Source organism: Emydura macquarii, unplaced genomic scaffold, assembly GCF_026122565.2.
Source record: "Emydura macquarii macquarii isolate MOO-44397 ecotype Brisbane River unplaced genomic scaffold, CSIRO-AGI_Emac_v2 contig_18, whole genome shotgun sequence".
NCBI lineage: Eukaryota > Metazoa > Chordata > Testudines > Chelidae > Emydura > Emydura macquarii.
In genome coordinates this window covers 6396976-6418375 of record NW_027130155.1, presented here as the reverse complement: position 1 = coordinate 6418375, position 21400 = coordinate 6396976, and the positions used below count along the sequence as shown (strand labels likewise).

General features: G+C 38.6%; 1 protein-coding gene across 1 annotated transcript; it reads left to right on the top strand.

Annotated features, from left to right (window-relative positions):
- Window positions 1-499: 499 nt before the first annotated feature.
- Window positions 500-20343, top strand: LOC137157584 (carboxypeptidase B-like). The gene is made up of 11 exons (XM_067554976.1): window positions 500-570; window positions 688-763; window positions 3999-4123; window positions 6888-6987; window positions 7084-7185; window positions 8004-8105; window positions 11091-11201; window positions 11292-11382; window positions 12089-12291; window positions 18661-18745; window positions 20130-20343. Exons 1-11 carry the CDS (start codon window positions 500-502, stop codon window positions 20315-20317), a joined length of 1254 nt encoding a protein of 417 aa, XP_067411077.1. The 3' UTR covers window positions 20318-20343.
- The last annotated feature ends 1057 nt before the right edge of the window (window positions 20344-21400 follow it).

Below are 21400 nucleotides of genomic sequence, written 5' to 3'. Positions count from 1 at the left end.
AGATTAAAGAGTCAATGAACCACCGCCTAGCCAATCACAAGCAATGATCCCAACCTTGCTGAATGATGTACAGGATGTGTATAGTGCCCCTATGGACTACAGATACACTGTGGGTCTAATTAGCATACAGCTTGTGCACCCAATTTGCTCTCAAGTGCATCCATTGAATTATTTTAAATAAAAATTCATGAAAATTGTTCACCAGTAATTCACAAATGAAAAAAATAAAAGCAAGAATCATCACATAAATTCTCTGCAATGAATAGCTCATCCAATTTTAGTGGGGAGCAACCTGAGCCAGCTGTGAGACTCTCAGCTCTATTTCCACAGGTGTGCAGTAAAATACACAGATTATAAACAGTGTGCAGATAAGACAAGGACAGGAAAATAATCAATCAACTAATGAAGGACTGATTTGCTGTGTAATTTGTAAAGAGCAGGATAAACCAGATTATAAAAGCAGTCGAGAATAATCACATGCTCTTTACTTCTAAACAAAATGTGGGCTGTACTGGTTCTCGTAGGTGCCGCAGCTGCTTCAGCTCAACTTCACAATCACCACTTTGATGGGTAAGAATTCAGATTAAGGTTAAACTGGCACTTCTTCATTTTTTTGCTAAATAAAACTTTTAGCTGATCTGCCTATTTTAAACCATGCCTTTTTCTCCTGCCTCCTCCACTGCCAAGAGAGAGGGTGTTTCGTGTAACACCACACAATGAAGAGCAGGTAGAATTCATCAACACCTTGGCCAGCAACATGCAGGTAAATAAAATGGAGCTGGGCGGGGGAATAGATTGTAATGTAAAGCTCTTTTTGTTTTACTAATACTGATCTAAGAAATATTGTACGTCATATAGCTGAATTAAAAGCCTGATCCTGATTCTATTCAAGTCAATGGGAATTTTGCTGTTGAGGGAGATGGACTGGGTCACAAGGCAGGAACTAAACAAATACATTCCTAGAAAACCTTGCTGAATAATCCAAGCTGTATGTTAAACCACATAACCTTGTTTATTAATGCAACAGACTCTAAAAACAAGAGACATTCAGGGCAAGACACTTTCAAATACGTCATGCTAAACACTACATGAAAATTCCAGTTTTCAGTGGTTTTAGCTTAATAGTTACAACAGAATTTGTTCACTTAGAAATAACCTAAAAAAACAGGCTCACATCGAACTTCAACTTTTCTTCCCTGGAATTTCTTTAAAGCTTCCGTCCATGCCCAGTCAAGCTGCCTGGTTTTTTTACTGACCTTGATGTAGCTATCTGATGATATGACGATGACGTGAGAAAATATAATAAAGACACCAAATGTTTTTTCAACACTGCCCTTCATTTTGGATGTTGTAAACTAGCTGTGGAAGGGAAAACACCATCATCTGTGAGATAAAAACATAGCATTTGTAATGATGTGCAGATGTGGAGGCACTATCAACAGCAATGGGATGGTATCATCTGAAATGGCAAGACTATTGGTGTGCCGCTGCCTCCTCATCCTCATTATATGCATTAACATGACATACTTGCTTTCAAATGTGCCTTATAAAGGAATTAAATTAGAGGGTTGGCTTATCTTTTTTCTAAAAACTGAAAATCAAAATATCTATGCAAAATTATGGCCAAAAAAGTTGACAATCAGAACTAGTAACAAATTTTGGGATAACAGCCAGCTCACACACAGATACAGCATTCGTGGATGGACACACCATCCACAACCTATCCTTAACATGATGGCCAGAGAGGGGGACATAGCCAGGATAGATGATGACTCATCTCCTTGCTCAGTAGCCTCTAATAATAGGATTTAAATGAAGTCACCAGTGAGATTGAAAGCTGACTTCTTCCACCAGTAAATCCAAGTCTGGGAATGGGTGACGGGATGAATCACTTGATGATTACCTGTTCTATTTATTCCCTCTGAAGCACCTGGCATTGTCCACTGTCAGAAGACAGGATACTGGGCTAGATGGACCATTGGTCTGAACCATTACGGCCGTTCTTATGTTCTAAGGGAAGTTTGTGGCGTCTGTCCTCTCTGGGCTGAACTCCCCTATCTGGGAAAGGGAACAGGTATAATTTATATCTCCTTGCAACAGGTTTAGTGACTCAGGCCCAAATTATTTATACATGCAATGATCTCCATCTCACTGATTTACGTCCAGTATGTGTACGTGCTCCTGTGGACTAGAGATACTCTGTGGGCCCAATTCTGCATACACTTTGGACCCAGAATTCCCATTGATCTGAATGGGTGTGTAAGGAATGCAGATTCTGGTCTTATCTGTTGTAAAAGGTAGCTATAATGCATGCACATAATTCATAAATGTAATATTTATTTTGTATACAGTAATAATGTGGAAAACATGCAGGATGCCCATATAACAGCAAACTTGGTCATCAGACAGTGCCAATATGGACTATAAAAGGATCGAGAACACTATAGCCAGCTTTGCATCAAAAATGACTATTCCAAGTGAAATATACTGAAAATTATTTGTTGTTATTGGAATGAGAGGTGCCTGTACTTTGAAACAGGCTTTTGCTTGCCAAAGCTTCGCCACAGAAATCCTTTAAAAAAAGAAAAAAAAATTGAACTATGCTTGAAATTACAGACTGTGATGACACTGTATAGTAAACAATATCCATCTAAGGAATGGTATGGCACAAGTGCAAATAAGATATAAATAAATAAATAAGCAATAAGAGAAACAATGAAAGAGGTGATTTTTTTTTTTTTTTATTATTGTTAGGAAGAAAAAGTTATAAATCTTAAATAGTGAACACCAATTTATCATTAAATATTTAGATGACAGCACTGCCTGTTTACACTATTGTAATCCCCAAGATAATATTTTGTTCATTGCTTAGATACCAAGGAAAAAGACGCTTCAGAAATGTCTTTACTCACACCAGTAGCCCTTTCTCATGCAAGTAGGCCTATTTAGTCCCAGGCAAAACGAATCTATCTTAAGGTATAAATACAAATATAGACCCTACAGCAGTGGTCCTCAAACTTTATCAGTCAAGGCCCTCCACTTACCATTAACGGAATCTGTCCACACCCCATCTCCATTTCTGCATAGCCAAGTTTTCCTCAGCCGTGGAGCTTGGGCTTCAGGCAGAGCTGGGGATGGAATTGGGGATGGGGGAGGAGCTGGGGCAAGAGACAGAGGTCGTCTAGGGAAGAGAGGGAATGAGGGCGAAGCCAGGTTGAGGTTGGAGCAGGGGGTCAGAGTGTGGGGGGGGGCAGAGCTGGTCTTAGGTAGAGAGGAAATGAGGTAGAGCCTGGCTGAGGGTGGAGCAGGGGCCAGAGCAGAGCTGTGGCTGGGGGCGGAGATGAAGTGAGGGCAGAGCTGGGCCTGGCTTGAGGGCTGAATGGGGTTGAGGGCGGAGCGAGGCTGGGGACAGAGCTGGCTGAGGCAGAGTGGGGCTGGATATAGATATGCTATAGCTCAAACAAGAATTACGGTCTTGATGGAGAATTTACTGTGAAAGGGTCTTTGGCCTGTGTTATGCAAGTGGTCACACTAGATGATCATAATGGTCTCTTCTGGCCCTAAAAATATATGAAAAATGATATTTCTAATTTACTCACTGCTCGGATGGGCATACCCATTGGTCCAGATGTTGTCTTTGATCCTGCATGCTCATCTCCTGCCTTAGGCCCCAATCCAGTAAAAGCTCTTAAACATATCCTTAAGTACTTTACTGAATTGCAATTTTGTAAAGCTGTCACTGCCCTCTGAGCAAAATTAAGTCTCTCAATATGTGAACCGCATGCCCTAATAAAATAATCTTAGTTAATTTTCCATGTGATTTTATATTGATATTAATTTTGGAAAATCTAGGTAGATAATGAAATATAGCACTGGTGCTGTCTTGAGTTAATGGAGTTTGCCATATTGTCACTATCAAGCCATGTTACCACAACACAGATACCAACCTAACAGTCGCAATCACATCTGTACATATTTCCATCTGATCTGCTTTTCAGATTGATTTCTGGAATCCAGATACCGTCACACAAGTAAAACCAAAAATGAGAGTTGATTTCCGTGTTGAAGCAGACAAGTCCTCTGATGTGGAGAGTCTCTTGGAGCGGAGTGGAGTGGAATATGAGTATGTTTTTTCTTATTTGGTATTTTGAATATAAGAAGGTTAAATACTGAGAAAATTAATCCCTTTAATGCTGTAAACCAGCCAACCTTCCCGTAACAGAAAGATCATAATTGTTAGTCAAGCTATTATATCATTATTATTATAGTAGCACCTAGAGGCTGCAATTAGAAATAGGGTCCCATTGGGCTAGACACTGTAAAAGCATATAGTAAGAGATTTGAAGAGTTTACAATATAAAAAGTCAAATTAGACAAAAGGCAGGAAGAGACACAGAGGCCCAGCAAATTGAAGTGAATTGCCAAAGGCCACACAGCAGCTCAGTGAGACTGGAAGAGGTTTCATCATACAGACAATGTTTTCATTTATTTTTAAGTATCATCATAAAACTAGTATCCAGGAGTTAAAAAACCTAGATTTCATAGACCCATCTGTTTGCAAAGTAATCCCATGGTGCTTTCTGAGACAATCCGTCCAATATAACACCTTGAGCAACGTGTTTTACTTACAACAAAGAATATGGAATCAACTCATCTATTTATTATAAATCCAGGTGTTTTAAATGGCTGCAGAGCTTTGGGTGGCTCAAAAGCTTGTCTCTTTCACCAAAAGAAATTGGTCCAATAAAAGATATTACCTCCCTCACCTTGTCTCTCCATTAAACAATGTCTTTGATGGTTAGAAATTTAGCCATCCTATTTTTATTTAATCTAGGAAAAGATCTCTTGGGTTAGTAGTGCCTTCAGTTAATGCTTCCTCTTCCTGCTGAACTCAGAGTCTTTCAACTGACTTGAATACGAGTCAGATTAGGCCTTAGGTGATATAGTTGGAGTGTTATATAAATTTTCAAGTCCCCTATTGACCTCAAGGAAGTTCCACACTTAACCAATGCTCTACAGTGAAGAGTATATAATCAGTCCCTCTGAATATGTCCTGGATCCAGTTACGGTCATGAAGTTGTAGGAGGACCATACATATAACTTCATACAAAATCTTCCAATATATGTTGTGCAGAGCTGACAGAATGGTAGAGCTGGATTAGGGTAGACAAGCTTTTGGCTCACAGCCCATGCTTGGTTCTCTGGATCAAACTCCTTCCTATTAGATCATGCAGCTCTCATTAAGTTAGTCCCTTTAATCTGCTAAATCTGTGTTTTCAATCTGGTAAGAATCCATCCCTAGAGACATTTACTGGAGCCCCTTAATATAACATAGGACAAACGTATGCAAAATAACTAACTCAAATGGGACAGTTAAAAAAATTGTACCACTAATATTAAAGGAGAAACCTCAATAGTTATCAGTGGTAATAACATTATTTCATTAAAAGACATTAAAAGACCAAAGATTTCTTTTTCAAGTCTTAAGGAAATCACAATGCTGCATTTGCAACCATAATTGTACTTCTGACATATTCAGAGTAGCCCTATGAAGGAAAGACCCACATATTTTGGCAATAAAAATATAATTATAGTTCTTAAGAAGATTATTTACAGCACTCTTACTGCTCCCTTATAGCATAAGAATCCATTGAAAGCAGGAATTCCTTTTTGGCAAAGGAGGAGTTACACTGATATGTGCTAGAATTTCCTACAATATACAAGAATTTGCACAAGTTCATGCACCTTTCTTCTGATTGTGAAGGCCATGAGGATTGCAGAGTGTCCCTGACAAACTTCAGTGGCATGTCCTTGTGACAGCCAAAGTAAATACAATTCTTTGATCTGCAGATGCAGTGCCCTGAAATTATGTCAATGCAACCATTTCAAGTGTTTGTTATGAAAGCTTGAGTTGCATAGAAAATTGACCTCTCACTCTTCTATCCAGATCATTTTGATCAAGAACATAATGTTTTTACAATTTTTGACCCTGTAGCCATTCAGAGTAAGACAAGCACTGGGAAAACACAAGTTAGAATAGCTGAAATAAAAGCAAACTGTCCCCAAAGTACTGCCGGATGATAAGGTATATCCATTGGTCTCAGTCCAGGGGAAAGATGAGTGGCAGAGATTCAGTCAGAGGCAGATAGGACATCAGTACCTGTGTCCTGTCTGTTGGATGACTGCATTCACCTTGCTGCAATATTTTGATACTTCCTGGCATACCGCAAATACAGTAGAGCTGGGAATATGGTACAGCCCATTGGCACTATGAGGCTGCCAAACCAGAGATGACAGAGCCAGGGTTACCATTTTGTAGATGGTTGCTTGGTGGTGCCTTTTCAATCCCGTGGGATGTTTCAGCATTACATTGTGACATTATGGGGCAAATGTCATTCTGGGCTATCACCTCAAGAAAAGCCCTGTTCCCTAGAAGCCCATGCCCACAAGCAAGAGAATGTTGGCTGCATGAATTCACACTAAGGTGAAGGGAAGAGGGCTGCTGACAGAGGAAGAGCACTTGCTCCATGAGCATGGAGAAAAGAATGTTGTCAACTCCCCTGCAGCTGACTCACAAGAGCTTGCACTCTGAAGGGTTGGGAGCAAAGAGCCAGCCTGGTGGACAGATGCTGACCAGAAAGAGCCCAGTCGTCTCCGAGCCCATCCTTGGAGCAGAACATAAGGCAAAATTAGGTCAGGTGTGAATTCCCCATATATTACGGCCAGGAATGTATTCCAAACCCAAACACTTCATTTCAGAATCACTGTAGTTCCAAATGGCAGATCAATGATATCCGTACACTGCTTTCTCCAGCCAGAATGGTCAAATTTCCTGAACAATTTTTCCCCACTGGCAATTCTTTCTGTGTTTGATATCTACATTGCAGAATTCTGATCGAAAACCTGCAGACAATACTGGATGCTCAGTTTGACAACAAAGTTCGTTCTGCTGGACACAGTTATGAAAAATACAACAACTGGGAAACGGTATAGTAGTCTATAAATATGCTACACTCTTCATTCATTAATTGCTTTGGAACCGGAGCTAGAGATGCCATTAAACTTAATGATTGTATTAAACAGATAGCTGCTTGGACTGCTGACATTGCCGCTAAGAATCCAAACCTTGTCTCTCGCAATCAGATCGGGACTACGTTTGAAGGACGGCCCCTATACCTCCTCAAGGTAATTGTTTTTAATTTCTTTTTACCAGTATGGTCTGTTCTAGTAACATGAATAAAATTACAATATTTATCAAGCCATCACTAACTTTGACATGTATTATAAATCCTCTAGGAAATCAAAACACATTTTGAGAGGTACTTTTATTGTGAATTTTTTATCCTTTTGATTTAAGGTAAAGTGTTTATAGAGTGAAACCCATAATACATATTTTGAAAGTTCATACCTATAAATTTAACCACATTCCTGTAAGCAATGTAGATGATAATCTACCTTTATGTAATTGTTCACGCCATCTGTTGTTTGTAAACCCACTTTCTATAAAGGGATCTATAAATGTCAGTCTATCTGGCAATAGGAAACAAACACAATTTGTCTATCTTCTTCAGATGTCATTTTCTGTCACATTACTCTTATGAATAAATAAGATACTAAGAAATAAACAAGGTGGAGAAACAAGATTATTTACCCAAAATAGCACCAGCATTCAGTAGAATTGATATAACCAACTTGGTCTTTTCAACTAATAATACTATCATCTGAAATCTACCAACACTGTATAATAATGAAATATTCTGTGAAAATATGAGCTTGTCTTCATTAATAAAAAAATTAAGCAAATAAGACCATATAACTTTAATTTGAACAGCTTGATTATCTAGAGGCAAGAATATACTCTGTTAGTATTAGGTTTCCAATTTAATCTAGGAATACATCTCATAATGCTATCAAGTTTCACCTTTAGAGTCACTATTCTGGAGACAGACTATTAATTTGTACACCAAATAGGTTGTTTTTTCATGACATTTTATTTACTATAGGTGGGGAAAAGTGGTTCAAACAAAAAAGCCATCTTTATGGATTGTGGCTTCCATGCGAGAGAGTGGATCTCCCCTGCATTCTGCCAGTGGTTTGTGAAAGAGGTTGGTAAACTCAATAACAAAGAGTTTTCACAAAATAAATCAATTTTAGAGGAAATTGGCACAGGCTGTAATAAATGTGAAACAAACACAATAATATGATCTCCTGCAGTTCAGTCTTCGGCAATTTCTAATCCATTGCTTTCTAATTTTATTCTCTGATTTTGGATTTGGCTTGGAATTATATAACTTGGGGTCCATTCTTCCCTTGATGTGAAGTATATACACACTGTGGGCCAGATCCTTAGGACTGGCCATTTGACACCTGGAGTAGCTTTTGGAAGCAATGAGCATCAGGATGGCTCAGGGATGTACATGACCCCTGAGGAGACCATTCCAACATCCAGGGATTGGTGCAATCTGGTCTGCCTCTTGTCACTGGCCACACCCTCTATGCTAGAGACAAAGTTGGGAGGCAGAGACATAGTGTAGGCTATTCTAGCTGTCTGCCAGGGGGATCCCAAGGCAACCACTCAAGTTTACTTTAAGGCTTTAAATGCTGCCCTATAATTTCCATTAACATTGTTTAAGAGTTACCCATTCCTACTGTGATAGGTATGAATAGGATCCCCTGTACATATACACATACATACATACACAGAGAGAGGGGGTGGGGTGACAGACGGACAACAAATGGATCAGTTTCATGTCTGTATTATTATAACATGATAGTAACACTACGAATTTAGTCATGCTCCTGGCTCAATTTGTGGCATAGAAGTTTTGACGTTGAATTCAATGGTTCAGAATTTAGTCCTGTTTGTGATCTTAGAGAATGGGAGAAGTCAAGGTAAACTGTAAGAGGCATCTGAGTATGCATTATAGAAGTAGGATGGACTCCTGTCTTCCTCCTGCTTCATATACCTGGGTTCCTTGGAGTCATTCTTTTTCTCCAAGGGAAGAAAGAGAAAGACTGGAAGCTTTTCTTCACCTAAACAGAACAAGATTATAATCAAAGGCTGGGGAGGATATAGATGTATCTCCCTAAATGTTGTATTCAGGGGGAGAAAAATAATAATATTGGTATTATTTGCCTCAATACAGAGTTACCTCTTCTTACCGTTAAATGTTATTTGTTGTATATAAGAAATAACATTTTTCTGTAACTGGCAAGCATTACCTTCTAGTACATGAGACTCACAGGTGAAATGATGTTCACTCCATGCTGGCTTTATGAATTCTTAGAAGAAATATACATTTCTATTCTCTCTCTCTCTCTCTCTCTCATCTACTAACCGCTTGGGTTTGGAGTGCTGGTGAACACTGTACACATAGCCTCCTCTAAAGGGAAAAAGATACACTCCCCTTCAGTAGAATAACCTTCAAAAAGCAACTTCATGCTGCTTAATTCTCAAAGTTTATAAAAATTCCTGCATTTAAGATTTTAAAACAGAAGCAGCAGCATGTAGTTAAAAATACAAAGAAAGGAAAACCAAAGCATTTGACTGGCTCATGCGATCATAGACACAGTGGTGACATGGCTAAAATCTTCCTGTCCTCCGAGACATCCATGTAAGTTCCGCATAAGTAGCAATGGAAATTGAAAATGACATCTCAGTCCAGTTGATGGGAATGTGATCTCCTTATCTCCCAATGAAAGTGCAGATAGTACATGTTGCCATTTTTCTTTTAGCAATTCTTGTTATTTGAATCATTGTTTTTTTTAGCTGAAAGTTACAACATGAATTTACTTGATAGTAGGTGGAGATATTCTTCAGTGGTTTTGGGGAGGGAGGAAGTACTTTAACACTATAATCCTCCTTTAAATAACCGAGAGTGCTACTGGACACAAATGTCCAAAGACAAAAAGCATGAGCTGAGTGAACAGTTAGAGAATATACAAAAGGCAGGGATAAGTACCAGTTCTCCCAGTAACCATAATCTGCTTTTGAACACTGTTTATCAGTCAACAAACTACAGGCCTGATTCTCCACTGTTTTACACCCTGTGTAGTCATTCACACGTGTGCAAAGTGAGGGAACTGTGGGTGCAATGCCCTACCAGATCAGAATGGCAGCTTTTCTATGTCCCCTTTACACAGGTGTAAATCTGTAAATGATAACACAAAGCACAAGGCAGTGGAAAAATCAGGCCCTATAGCTTTAGTGCAGGAGTTTTGATGATGTCTGCTGTGTAGTAAGGAAAAGAGTGAGGTAATCTGTCTCTAAAGATAATTTAATGTTCCATTATATATGCTTTTTTGACTGTTAGTGATGAGAGGTTGTCAGGGTCAGAAGTGTATCCATTGTATTGAATGTCTCAGGAGGATCCTCTTGGTACATCCTGTGCCTGAAATGGGATTGAGAAATATTTTCTCACATACAAATACAAAAATTTAAGATGATGGACTACAGGGAGGCAAGAGCCCTTATAGAATATGTGGTCAGGGGCACTGAATCCCTCTAAATAGGAAGTCATTTTTTGGAGACCTCTGAGTCTGCCACTGGCATGCTGATTTGGTGCATTGCTCATGATCAGTGCTTATTCATCTGTGCAATTTTAAATTAGATGAATAATGCTGTTTTACAATAGTGTGGTTCTAACTGACATTATCTGGGATTTATTCCTTCTTCCTTCCAGTACTTAAAATATCTCAAAGCTTTAGCCTGTTCCAAATGTCAGATTGTGGAATGTTCAGGATTACTTTGCAATGCTAAACTATTAGCATTAATGTTAGGGTGTTTGGGCCAGAGCCAAAGCTCAGTGAAGTCAGTGGAAAGACTCCCATTGACTTCAGTGGGTTTTGGATTAGGCCTTTAATGAAGCATCCTACCTCAGTAAAACATACTTGCATTTTTGGATTTACATTGGCAGACTGGTTTGCACACCGAGCCTTTTAAAAAAATTCCCATATTAAACATATCAGGTAAAAAGATTATGCATCAATTGCAAAAGACAACACACAGCTGTGCTTTAAAATACATTTCAGAACCACCAGTAATTCCTGATTCCATGAAAACAACAGCTCTCTCTTTGATCTACATCTAGGCTGTTAGTACTTATGGAAGTGAGACCCTTATGACACGTCTTCTCAACAACTTGGATATCTACATCCTGCCTGTCCTTAATATTGATGGCTATGTCTACACCTGGACCACTGTATGTACACTCTTCTTTTGAATAAGAATCTCATGAATGGGTCAAATACTGTAACTATCCTTTAGTATTTACATGTAATTCCCATTTCAGTACCGCATGTGGAGGAAGACGCGTTCCACAAACTCTGGCAGCAACTGCATTGGCACTGACCCCAATAGGAATTTTAATGCTGGGTGGTGCAGTAAGTATTTCCTAATATTTGATGAAAGTTAACATTGAAAGGTGTAGCATTAACAAACCAAGAGGCTGCTTCCACAAAGATGGAGTGCCCTTGAGTTGGTTCTGGAGCAAAGAACATCATCAGCACACTTTAGGGAGACTCACACTGTTGTTGTGCATGCTACACCTGTTCCTTGGGGTGAAGAGAAGACTTCTGTCACCAGAACTGTCAGTCTGGAAATTTCTGTGGGCACTGAATTCATACTGGGGGCAGGGCGAGGACATTGTACTGCACATGAAACAAGAAAAGAGACAGTCATAGACATCCACTCTAATTCCTCGGAGTACCCTGTGATATGCAGCAGACATTCAAGGAAAGGTTCCTAATAAAGCACTGAAGTTCAACGGAATTGTTCACTTCTCAGACATTCATTCACTTAGATAATATGATGACTTACTTCAGTCATGTGTTAAATATTTTTATTCCTCCAAATATAGTAGCTGTGAAAGGAAAAAAAAAATATTTGCAAATGCTATGCCACATTGCCTAATAGTGTGTGAGCACATAATAAATATTCTGTATCCAGGTATAGTATATGCTCCAAGGGACTAACTTAAGGTTGCCTAAAGAGTCTTAACTATAACTTTGGTGATAGTAAGTCACCACCTTTATAGTCCATTAACATAATTATGTTTAATTAAATATAAGCATTCACCCTTCCCTGCAGAAGTTGGTGCCTCGAAAAGACCATGCGATGACACTTATTGTGGCAGTGCCCCTGAGTCTGAAAAGGAGACCAAGGCTCTGGCTGATTTTATTCGTCAAAATCTCTCCACTATCAAGGCATATTTGACTATTCACTCCTATTCCCAGTTGCTGCTGTTTCCTTATTCTTATTCTTACGCCCTTCCAGAGAACTATGAGGAGCTGGTAAGTAGAACACAAATGCTCTTTCTAATTTTGGTGTACTGGGGACAATAAGCAAATTTCATCACTTGCAATTTAGGTCAGGTTACTTTCAGAGATTTTCTGACACATCTGGAGAAAAGCTGAACAATCAGCTTTTGAAAGCACATTAGTCTTTTATAGCAAGAAAACCTGAAGAGGGTTTAGGTATGAGATAAACTCAAGTATCCCCGATTCATCACCATCATACAAGGACTGGATTTGTGTGAAAGGATTTGTTTGTCTGCAAATAATGTCATATAGAGATGTAAATTATACAGCTTTGATTCCACTTTATTCAATGGGTTACAGTGTATCCGGCTGCAACACATTACATACAAACATCGTCCTCTGTTGGCCTGATCCACAGCTTGTGTAAATTGGCATCGCTTCATAGCTTCAATGGAGCTACACTGATTTAAACAGCTGGGGAGCTGAACCTAAAACATCATTATTTAAGGAAGTTTAGGGCCACACCCAAACCCTACAGGTTTCTAAGTCTGCTAAAGGCAATTTAGTAAGTGAATTATTTATTCTTTTAAAAAAGACAACGTGTAAAAGTTGTAACATTTCAAAAAATATATAAAAATCATAAATAATAAAATGACTTCAATTCTCTGGAATATTAGCAATTACAAGTTGTTGGCACGAAGAACAACACAGCAAACAAAACAAAACGAAAAAAAAAAAAAACCATCTTGATCCTCTCTCTTCCTTTTAAGCTGCCAGAAGTCTAAGGCAATAGCATTAAGTTGGCTTTACTGCAGCAGAACTATGACAGATTTACAAGGGCTCCAACATGGATCTGTCATAATTCTGAAGCAAAAAGGAAGAGTATGGCCAACTTAATAGTTTTGCCTTGGATTTCTGGCAGCTTAAATGGAAAGGAGAGCATTAAGATGTTTTAAGTTTAAGTTTGGTTTGTTATATTACTTGACATGCCAGAGAGTTTTAATTGTAAATATTCCAGTCATTTCTTCCATCTTTTTTGTTTATCTTTGTTTTTTACTGACTGTTTCCTATTTCAAATTTTCACACATTAGAGCTCAGTCTAAATAAATAATACAAACTCCTGAACTGCTTCTTTGTCAAGATCAGAAATTTTCCCATATGCTAGAAGTTTGCGTGGTCTTCTGCCCAGTTTGCTGAGTCAAGCCCAAGTGTGATGAAACATATTGCTCCAAGTACAGCATTACATTCAGATGGAAAAAGATTGTATTAACACTAAGATACATAAAATACAGTAAAACCTCAATTTAAAAAAAAAAAACAGACCAAACATTAACACTAAGACAGGGCCACTATATCTTTCTAGTTTTTCTTTAAAAAAAAAAAAGAAAAATCCTGGATGAACAATTTTCATATTAACTTTCCTGTTCTACAATATTATAGTCTAGAAGAATATACAAAATCTTGAAGCTACAATAATCCATGCTAAGGTTTTGCAATTTCATGAATAATAAAAAGCCCAATCATTTTTTTCCTTTTGGCTTAGAGATGGAATGTTCCAGTCTTCAATATTTAAAAAAAAAAAAAAAAAAAAGTAATTCAGGAATGTAAGCTAGATATGTCAACAGTCATCCATTTGATTTCACTTAATATAAGTTTGTCTTTCCTTTGTAATTTTATTCCATATTTTAAATCAGCCACAATGATCCCAAAGGGGTGCTCCATTATTTTCCACTACAAAGGAGCATATCCTGTCACCACTAAAAGGTGGTGATCTGATCAATAGTCCTCATGTCCTAATTTAAGGAATATATTTCCTCAATTGGAGCTCCCAACAAAAAAACAGCAGGATCCCAGAAACGCTCAACATGTATAATGTTTGATGTTACGAAAGGAGGATATTTTTCACCAAAAATCTTGGCTTTTGAGAATGAGATCACAGTATTAACCAATCAGCACTGGCTGTAGCTACGATATCTAAACATAAAGGGCCTGATCCAAAGCCCATTCAAATCAATGGAAAGACTCCCAACTGACTTCAATGGGCTTTGGGTCAGGTCCTAATAGCATAGCTTTTTGGATTACTTCAAACAACTAAATAGGTTCACATGATCTGTCAGAGAAATTAGGTTTTTCTCTTAGTAATTCCTCTTTGGTTAAAAAATGAGACAGAAAAAAAAGGAGGAAAAAATAAAAAGGCATTATACTATATGCCATTTAATGTGTCTTATATCAGCAAAGTTCTGACTAGATACAGAATTCAGAGAAAGGATGAAGAATTATCATCAAAAGCTTTATATATATTCTTCTGGCAAATAAAGTGACCATAAATCATGCTCCAAATGAAGAAGTAAAACTTAGAACTATTATCTTATCTCAGATGTTTATTTTTACTCTGACAGATCTAATAAATTAAAGGAAATATAGTTGCCATTTCTTATCTTTTTCAGAGTGGGATGGGATGTGTGATTAAACAGCAAAACTTCATATGCCTGCTTATCACTATTAACATGTTGTTCCACACTGTTTAATTCGGAAGTTAGTTTAATACTGTGGGGTTAATGCTCCATTCCAAAGTGAAGCATGAAGGAAGGGAGCAAAATCAAGTAAAATTGGATTGAAAGCACCCTAAGCCTGCAGAAAAGAGGAATGGAAGAGCCAGCCACAGCCTCTCCCTCCTTTCTTCCAAGTCCACTGAACCTTCCTGTATGCACAGTGTGCAGTGGGACTGTGCAGGTATTCCGGAGGCACATCAGGGTAGATGGGTGATGCTGGAAAGCACCCACTCTACACAGCATTCTTCCCTTAGAACCAGAGGTAGGGGAAATATCCACATGGATGTTAATTAGCATTAACGCCACTCCAGACCTTCACTGACTCTGGAAGAGGAGTGTAGAGAACAGGCCCATGGGAGGCAGCCACTGGCAGCATCACTCTTCATTGAGTTGTACTTCCAGATGAGATTGCGGCCACAAGGAGCAGATCCCAAGGTCAACAGGGGGGAGATGGTTGCCCATATAGCTTATGGATGGTTTCCAGGCCATGCCTCCAGCCCCTTCCATAAAGCCTTTGAGAGGAGAATGTAGCTGTAACTCCATGGGCCAGATCCTTGGCCCTATTCTGTTCTCTTTACACAGTCCTGGCCGCACAAGGAAGACAAACAGCTAATCTAAAGAGCCACATGGAATCTCCTCTTTTATAAGGCAATCCCTAAGTGTATAAAATGGTGCCACATTTCTTGGTTTCCAAGGTATAACAGGGCATCCTGGAGGCATTTTGGGAATACCAATGATCTCAGGCCTAGAGGGCCATTACTGCTATTACAAGTTACAGCAGCCTTGATGATATTCTAACTTAAATTGGGAATGAAAGTAGCCCTTCACTATCTCCAGTATCAGGGAGGAGGAAAGTGGTTGAAACCATGTATGTCCCCCCTGGAGCACCTCAGGTACTGAGATACACACACAGGATTGTTCCATTCATGGGGGGGGGAGTTCCAATGGGATGGGGAACGTTGCCATATATTAGACACAAGTTCATTCTAGGCTCAGCACTTACACTGTTATTCAGGCATGGATAATGCCACCCAAAATATGAAAAACTGGGTCAGCTCAGGAATTACACACAAGTTAACAATGTTCCTGTGATGTCTTCTTGGGAAAAGTATAACTGTCCCCCCAAAAAGAGTACATTCTGTGTATTGCGCAACTCCCCTCAACTCACTTTCTACCTTGTCCCCAAGTAGAGAACAGCACAAAAACAATATGTGCTTGGATCAACAAGAAAAAAATTGCATCTTCCATTTAAAAGAACCAAAGCTTCCTCCAGCCTCTAATAGTTGAAAAGAATTGTTGGATACAGACCAGTTGCCCACCCACTCTACAGTCAAGCTTCCCTTCAGCTTTCTTTTAATATTTACACTTAGCTGCTCTCTTAGTAAAATTCTGTGTATATTCAATCACTTTTTTCAGAAACATTTCAGATTGTATATTGAATTTACTTACCTTTTTGGCCTCAGTTTCCTATTAGATCATCATGGCCCTATGCTTTTTAACAACTTTATCAATGACCTGGAAGAAAACATAAAATCATCACTGATAAAGTTTGTAGATGACATAAATCGGGAGAGTGTAAATAATGAAGAGGACAGGTCACTGATTCAGGGCAAACTAGACAGCTTGGTAAACTGGGCATAAGCAACCAATATGAGTTTTAATATGGCTAAATGTAAATGTATGCATCTGGGAACAAGGACTGTAGAATATACAGGATGGGGGACTCTATCCTGGGAAGCAGTGACTCTGAAAAAAGTTTGTGGGTTGTGGTGAATAATTAGCTGAACATGAGCTCACAGTGTGATACTGTGGCCAAAAGAGCTAATGCAATCCTGGGATGCATAAACAGGAGAATCTCAAGCAGAAGTTAGAGAGGTTATTTTACCTCTCTATTTGGCCCTGGTGTGAACACAGTTGGAATACTGTGTCCAGTTTTGGTGCCCCCAGTTCAAGGAAGATTCTGATAAATTGAAGTGGGTTTGGCGAGCAACAGAAATCCTATATTAACAGATGGACACAAAGTAATTATCCAGAGATCAGGCTTTGGTAGCATGTATGGCAGGAGGCAGATTACCTGAACATATATTGGTTACTTTTCTATTCAGATATTAGTTTCTGTTTGTATAGGTGGAAATTCACCCTTTTACACTAGGCTTATGTACCACTTAAGTCTTACTTGAGCCCTTAAAATAGGGCTTAAGAGGGACTGAAGAGGTGCAGGGGTCTTATGCAAGCCCTGTGGAGAGGAGTGAATTTCAGCTATATTGCATCACACGGTGAATTTTTCTGTCATGACAATTCACCTCTTGGTTGAAAACCAGGTCCAATAAACTGAATTTGCCTAGTGCTCGTTTTGAAGTTATTTGTGAACAAAGTCAGTGTAAGGAACTCTTAATGATCCAGGCAATTTTCAGCAGTGGAAGATTTAACTTCTCTGATTGTTAGGATTTCAAGGTTGTTTCTTTTTGTCACAATAGCACTCTGCTTACAGCTGCATGTGTATAGAGAGAGACCAAAACCAAAACCCAAACCCTGCATTTAAATCCCACCCAGTCTTTGGGGAGTGCTTGCAACCTGCTCACAGATCTAAATCTGGCTTTTGTAAAAGGCCTCTTTTGTAATGCAACAAACCAAAGCCCTACATACAAACCCCCAGAATTCTGGGGTTTACAAAACCTAGTTCTCAATTTGTGAACTTTGCACCTTGAGCCTGTTTTTCCTATTGGGAGCAATTACAATCCCATGATATAAAAAACTGCCATTTTAGCCATTAATATGGCTTGTTGCTACTTTCACAGAAGCAAAGAATCACTTTGCCAATCTGTTTTTCAAAACATTTTCAAATGCAGTTTTTGGAAAATTCATAAAAATGTGCAAGAACTAAGTGGAAGTCAGAATGTTTTAAAATATTCCTCCTACTGAGGAAAATAATGTATAGTGTAATCTAGAGTGACACAAGGGAGTTGGGAATACCATGCTGTTCATCTCTGAAGTACAGAGGCAGATATAGAAATCCATTGTTTGTTCATGTGCTGAACATCTGTTCTCAACTAATGGTACACAAACAAATATTTACCATCTCTTAGGAATACTTTCCATAGTTTTATTACCAACATGCCATATTATGAAGAATTGAGAAAGCCACACATTCCAAAGGAAAGTCTGTAACTTTTCAAATGCAAACATTCAGAGCTGCATTTTATTGTTTACAAACTTTACGTAACCACCACTGAAGTCAGCTGGACTCGGATGGATCCCAATTTGCATAGGAAACTCTAACTGGAATCATGGAAGTGAAGTATATGGCTCCAGGGTAATGCTTGCCCCTCTGGCTGTAATGTTGTTGACATTTACAATCTGCATTTTACAGGATCTAATTTTGATTTCATTTACATCACTAGAGTTGCTCTGGATTTATACCTGTGTAAGTGGGAAGAAAATTCTGTCTTCATAACTTCCATATACACATCCACTGTGCCTAAACCTCACCATCATTTTATTTCAAATTTTTAGATAATTCTCACAGATCTGAGTATACATTTCTTTTAAATATAGTAGTCCCTGGATCCCGTTGTCCCCTTAGATTCCTGACTCCAGATAAATTTCATAACTGAACCTTTGAGTACAAACTACTTATTGATATGCTACATGAACAAAGTGTTGACATTTGCAGATTGTTAGATGATGACAGCATGAACTGTTACTGAATCTCAAAGAGGAACAACAGTTACAAATAATTTAAAACTTCTAAAATGAGGCCCTTTGGCTACAGGATAATTTGTTCACTCAGATTTCTTAAATGTTAAATGTCTGGAATAACTTCTTATTCCCCAATTGTCCTTCCCTATAGAATGCAATTTCTAAAGCTGCAGTTCAAGAGCTGGCGACATTGTATGGCACAAAATACACTTATGGTCCAGGAGCTTCAACAATCTGTAAGTACTAACCTAGATATCATAAACAAATGTAGTAAGAATTATTTAGCTAGAAAGTGGAAGAAAATTATGTATCATGACCCCTAGTAAAAACCGTAAGAGGAGCCTCCCCCCTCACCCACCCCCACACAGCCTTCTTACCTCCCTCATATGGGTGTAGATTGTGATATCTTACTCTTATTGAGTGGCACTTTTCTTCACAAGTAGTGCCATTTACTTCACTGTCTAGAAGGTGTATATGCAACACTTCTGGTTCTGCGAACATGCACCTGTGGGTTACCAATGAGATTCACACAATAACTACATAGCACCCAAATACTAAGGTGATGGGCATACTAGGAATTCCTGAAACATACAGATAAAATTAGATTAAAACATGAGACAATTGGGCTTGTTCGGCCTGTGAGTTTCTTGATTTTAGGGCCTGCAAATCTATGCGATAATAGTATGTGAAACCTTTTTGACCAGAATTTGCCTTCAAAGCTCTACCCAGCAGACTGTTACTGTTTCTGTTATTGTGTCTTGATTTTAGGACTATATCAACACTCTCTTGGAACCCAGCTATTGTGTTATGTCCTTTGTGATGTTATAAAGCTGACCTGGTGTTGCCAAACCCAGTTTTCCAGAGTTTTATAGCTCAGATGTTTTGGCTTCTAATTCCTCAGGGTAGTGCCTGCTTGAAATTCAGCATGTGGGACTTAACAATCCAGAAGCCAATTTTTCTGTTTTAAATTGGCTACAATTGTTTGTCAATTTTTAAAAGATGTATGGAGAAATGCTTTTGGGGATTCCTAGCAATTTTGAGGACACCTATAGGATTAAAAATACTAGACCTCCATTCTCTCCTTACAATGGAACACCCAGAGAGTATACTCTGAATTTTCTCATCAAAAGGGAAAGGAGCAGATCTTATTTCCCAACAGGAGCAGCAGGGTTCATATCCCCAGCTTTGTAGACTTCCCAAACCTGTGTGGATCTCAGGAAAATCCTCCAGAGACAGGGAATTTAATGTGATAGACCTTTGCTCCTGCAAATACCATGCTTGCAGTTCTCTCCCCAGGCAAAAGATGCCCCTCCCACCCCTTCTCTGCAACGAGGAGGTAGCAGCAGACTCTATATTCTGATCAGGATCGTTTCTTTTATAGTTTTAGAAGGGGGACATGATTATATTCCTCTTTTTACAGCTAACGGTTACCTTTTTCAAAGGCTATTAGTGTTTGGCAAGCTCTGTTCCATATTCTGGATGCAAACAAATGGTTCATTGACTCTCACTGCATTTTCTCTGTCCGTGTGGTATGATAGTTATAAGTTATAATAAATCCCACTGATTACTAGTGACTTCTTGTCCTTTTCTAGTAAAGTTTTCTTTTCTCCCCCAATGCAGATCCTGCTGCTGGTGGCTCTGATGACTGGGCTTATGATCAGGGCGTCAAGTACTCCTTCACCTTTGAGCTCCGTGATACAGGCAGATATGGATTTGCACTCCCTGAATCTCAGATAAAGCCAACCTGCGAAGAGACTTTGAAAGCTGTTAAATATATTGCCAATTATGTTCTTGACCATTTATATTAGAATGGCATTCAAAATTATTCAAGAAAACTTGATTCAAATATACTATCCCCTCTGTGCTCTTTCCATGATGGCTTAATGATTTCTCCTTTACAGGTTGCTACTAGTTCTCTCTTACATTTGAGCTCCAGAATAAATGGAAATATCTGGGGATTTTTCTGTTAATCACAAATAAAAATGACGATTCACCCACTGTTTGAAAAATTGATAGAACATCTGTTACTCCAGCAACTGGAATGAATAGAAGAAGCAGCCACCAAAGTCTCTTTTGACTGTTTGGCCTGTTAACATGTTTTTTAAAGGCCCTTTAATAATCATTGAATCAAATTCAGTCATGGGGGCATTGACTTCACTGGAGCTGCATGAGTGTATCTAGGGGCAGAACCTGGACCTCTCTTACTAGGCTAATATTAATGAGAAGCTTTAATAGCAGCTAGCTCATAGGCAAAACAAGGCGAGGGCAAATGGGAGCCAAGAATAATAGAGTTGGGGGAAAACCTAATAATGACTCTGTCTAGTCCATCCCTATATCAGAGGCAGGCAGAGATCAAAATGGCAGATAATGAGAATAGAAGTAGGGATCCTGTCCTGAAAATTTAATTTAACAGAGTATCAGCTGAACTGAAAATTAAATATAATAAAGAAAATATAAAAAATAACAAAATAGGAATGAACTGATACATTTCATTGGTCAATACAAATTCTACACAGGCTTGTGTAGAAAATGGTTACATTGATTAGTCAGACTTTGTTCCCATAGGTTTAAACTAGTCAAAGCAAATGTGCAGTAGTTAAGATGTCAGTCTGATAAGTAACTAATTTCATATGATCTATTAGGTGTATGCTCATGTCTTTACATATTTCTGCATGTGTCGAACGTAATCCTGGAATCAAATAATCAAAACTGCAAACATAAATCCTGAGCTGCTAGCTTCATTTTGTGACTGAAAACCAAATGCACAGACAAGTGGGAACATCTGCACTCCCAGCAAAACCTCAATAGCTAAACAATAGAAATAAACAAAACCAAACAAAATGACAGTGGAGCAAATTCTATATGGACTCTCTGCATGCAAGACAGATGTC

Bases quoted from the DNA above. Each gene is read 5' to 3' on its own strand.
- LOC137157584 (XM_067554976.1), top strand. From the start codon at position 500: ATGTGGGCTGTACTGGTTCTCGTAGGTGCCGCAGCTGCTTCAGCTCAA. The intron at 11,202-11,291 runs GTATGTACACTC...TTCCCATTTCAG, and splicing joins ATGTCTACACCTGGACCACT to TACCGCATGTGGAGGAAGAC. The intron at 12,292-18,660 runs GTAAGTAGAACA...CCTTCCCTATAG, and splicing joins CAGAGAACTATGAGGAGCTG to AATGCAATTTCTAAAGCTGC.